This window comes from Gavialis gangeticus, unplaced genomic scaffold (assembly GCF_001723915.1).
Source record: "Gavialis gangeticus isolate Ggan-Ray unplaced genomic scaffold, GavGan_comp1, whole genome shotgun sequence".
NCBI classification, from domain to species: Eukaryota; Metazoa; Chordata; order Crocodylia; family Gavialidae; genus Gavialis; species Gavialis gangeticus.
The window spans coordinates 16,531,874-16,533,274 of record NW_017729034.1 but is presented as its reverse complement, the minus strand read 5'-3'; the positions used below and the strand labels follow the sequence as shown (position 1 = coordinate 16,533,274).

Sequence of the window (1,401 nt, the reverse complement as noted above, 5' to 3'; positions counted from 1 at the left end):
TGGAGCTGAGCCCTTTACACCACAGCCTAAGAGGGCAGCTCTGTGCACTGGGCAGTGGTAGTGCATGAGGTAGCAGCAACTCCCAGCAGCAGCTGGTTGGCTTCCCAGTAGAGGCAGGGCCTCTTTGTTTGCACATTGCCCCTTTGGTCAGTGCCCACCATCCCATGTGGCCTCCAGCAGTCCCTGGGACCCAGGTCCTCAGTGCTACAAATATCAAGCTGCTGCCTGCCAGAAGTTTTATGATGTCCCTTGCATTAAGGATGGACGGGTGCCACAATATTTGGGCGTTGGGGGTGGGGGGGAACAGTGTTGGGCATGAGGGCTTGTAGAACCCAAGAATAGAGAAAGTCAGCAACCACTTGCCTCCTAGTGGTGTTCCAAAGCAGCAGCCGACCCCCACAGCGCAACCCACAGTCAGGACATCCGTGTAATAATATGGCTGCTACTAGTAGAAGAGATGGAAGAGGCAGACAGACAAAGAAAAGGAAGGAAGAGAAAGGAGAGTGAGTGATAGAATTAAAAGCTGGTGTTACAGATTGTTTCCAAATCCCCTTCATCCAACCAAGGGTTTTGCATATCCATTCTCCCTTTCTCACCCCTTCCTCCTGGATGCAAAAATTAAAAAGGGATGACATGAAACTAGGACAGAAACAAGGCATATACATAATAGGTTAAAACTGATTTAACCTTTATTCACCTAAGTCCTATTTATGTAGTCACAAAACTGCAATTCTGGGCACGTTCACAGAGTTTAGATATTATTTTCACTTGCGTGACTATGCTTGCCCTATGCTTCCTTTCTGAGCATGCATAAGAAACTGCACTGTAGCCATGCTGGCTTCAGGGTAGAACAGAATCATCCAAGCCTCAAGAGGCACGGGTTTTTGAGATACCTGCAGGTCAACTTCTGCCTGAACTTGCCCAACATCTCTCGCAGCAATATAGTTGGTCCAAAAGAAGATACCACAAATTCACCCTTGTCTTTTGTACACTTCCTGGATCATCACAGCTACAACAACAGTCCAATCCTAAAACAACACTCCATAATGCCATGTAAGACCTATACTTTAGTTGCAGCAAGGGGGAGAACATCCTACAACTAGTGATCATTTGATGCTGGAGCAGAAAACCTACCCATATTTTAGCCCCAAAGCTAGGGTACTTGTCCAAGGATCAGGAGACCTGGATTCTAGGGTACACTCGTCCAAAGGGAATTTGCATTCTCCTCTTGAAGGAGATTCACTTAAAAGTCCAGAATGAGCCACTTACCTCTAGCTTGCTTGTCTCCTCCAGAAGTCCAGAAAGAGTAGCTATTTGGGGTCTGGAGGAGACAAGCGAGCTAGAGGTAAGTGGCTCAGTGAGATGAATAAGAACATAAAAAGTCCCATGCAGTGTCAGACC

At 47.0% G+C, this 1,401-nt stretch overlaps 1 protein-coding gene across 1 annotated transcript in view; it reads right to left on the bottom strand.

The window, feature by feature from the left end:
• Positions 1 to 1,401, bottom strand: part of CLCN1 (chloride voltage-gated channel 1) — a 106,609-nt gene that overhangs the window by 41,136 nt on the left and 64,072 nt on the right. Inside the window, exon 7 of the mRNA XM_019526678.1 lies at positions 364 to 442. Within this exon, the coding sequence (XP_019382223.1) occupies positions 364 to 442 (79 nt within the window). The remainder of the gene's footprint in view (positions 1 to 363; positions 443 to 1,401) is intronic.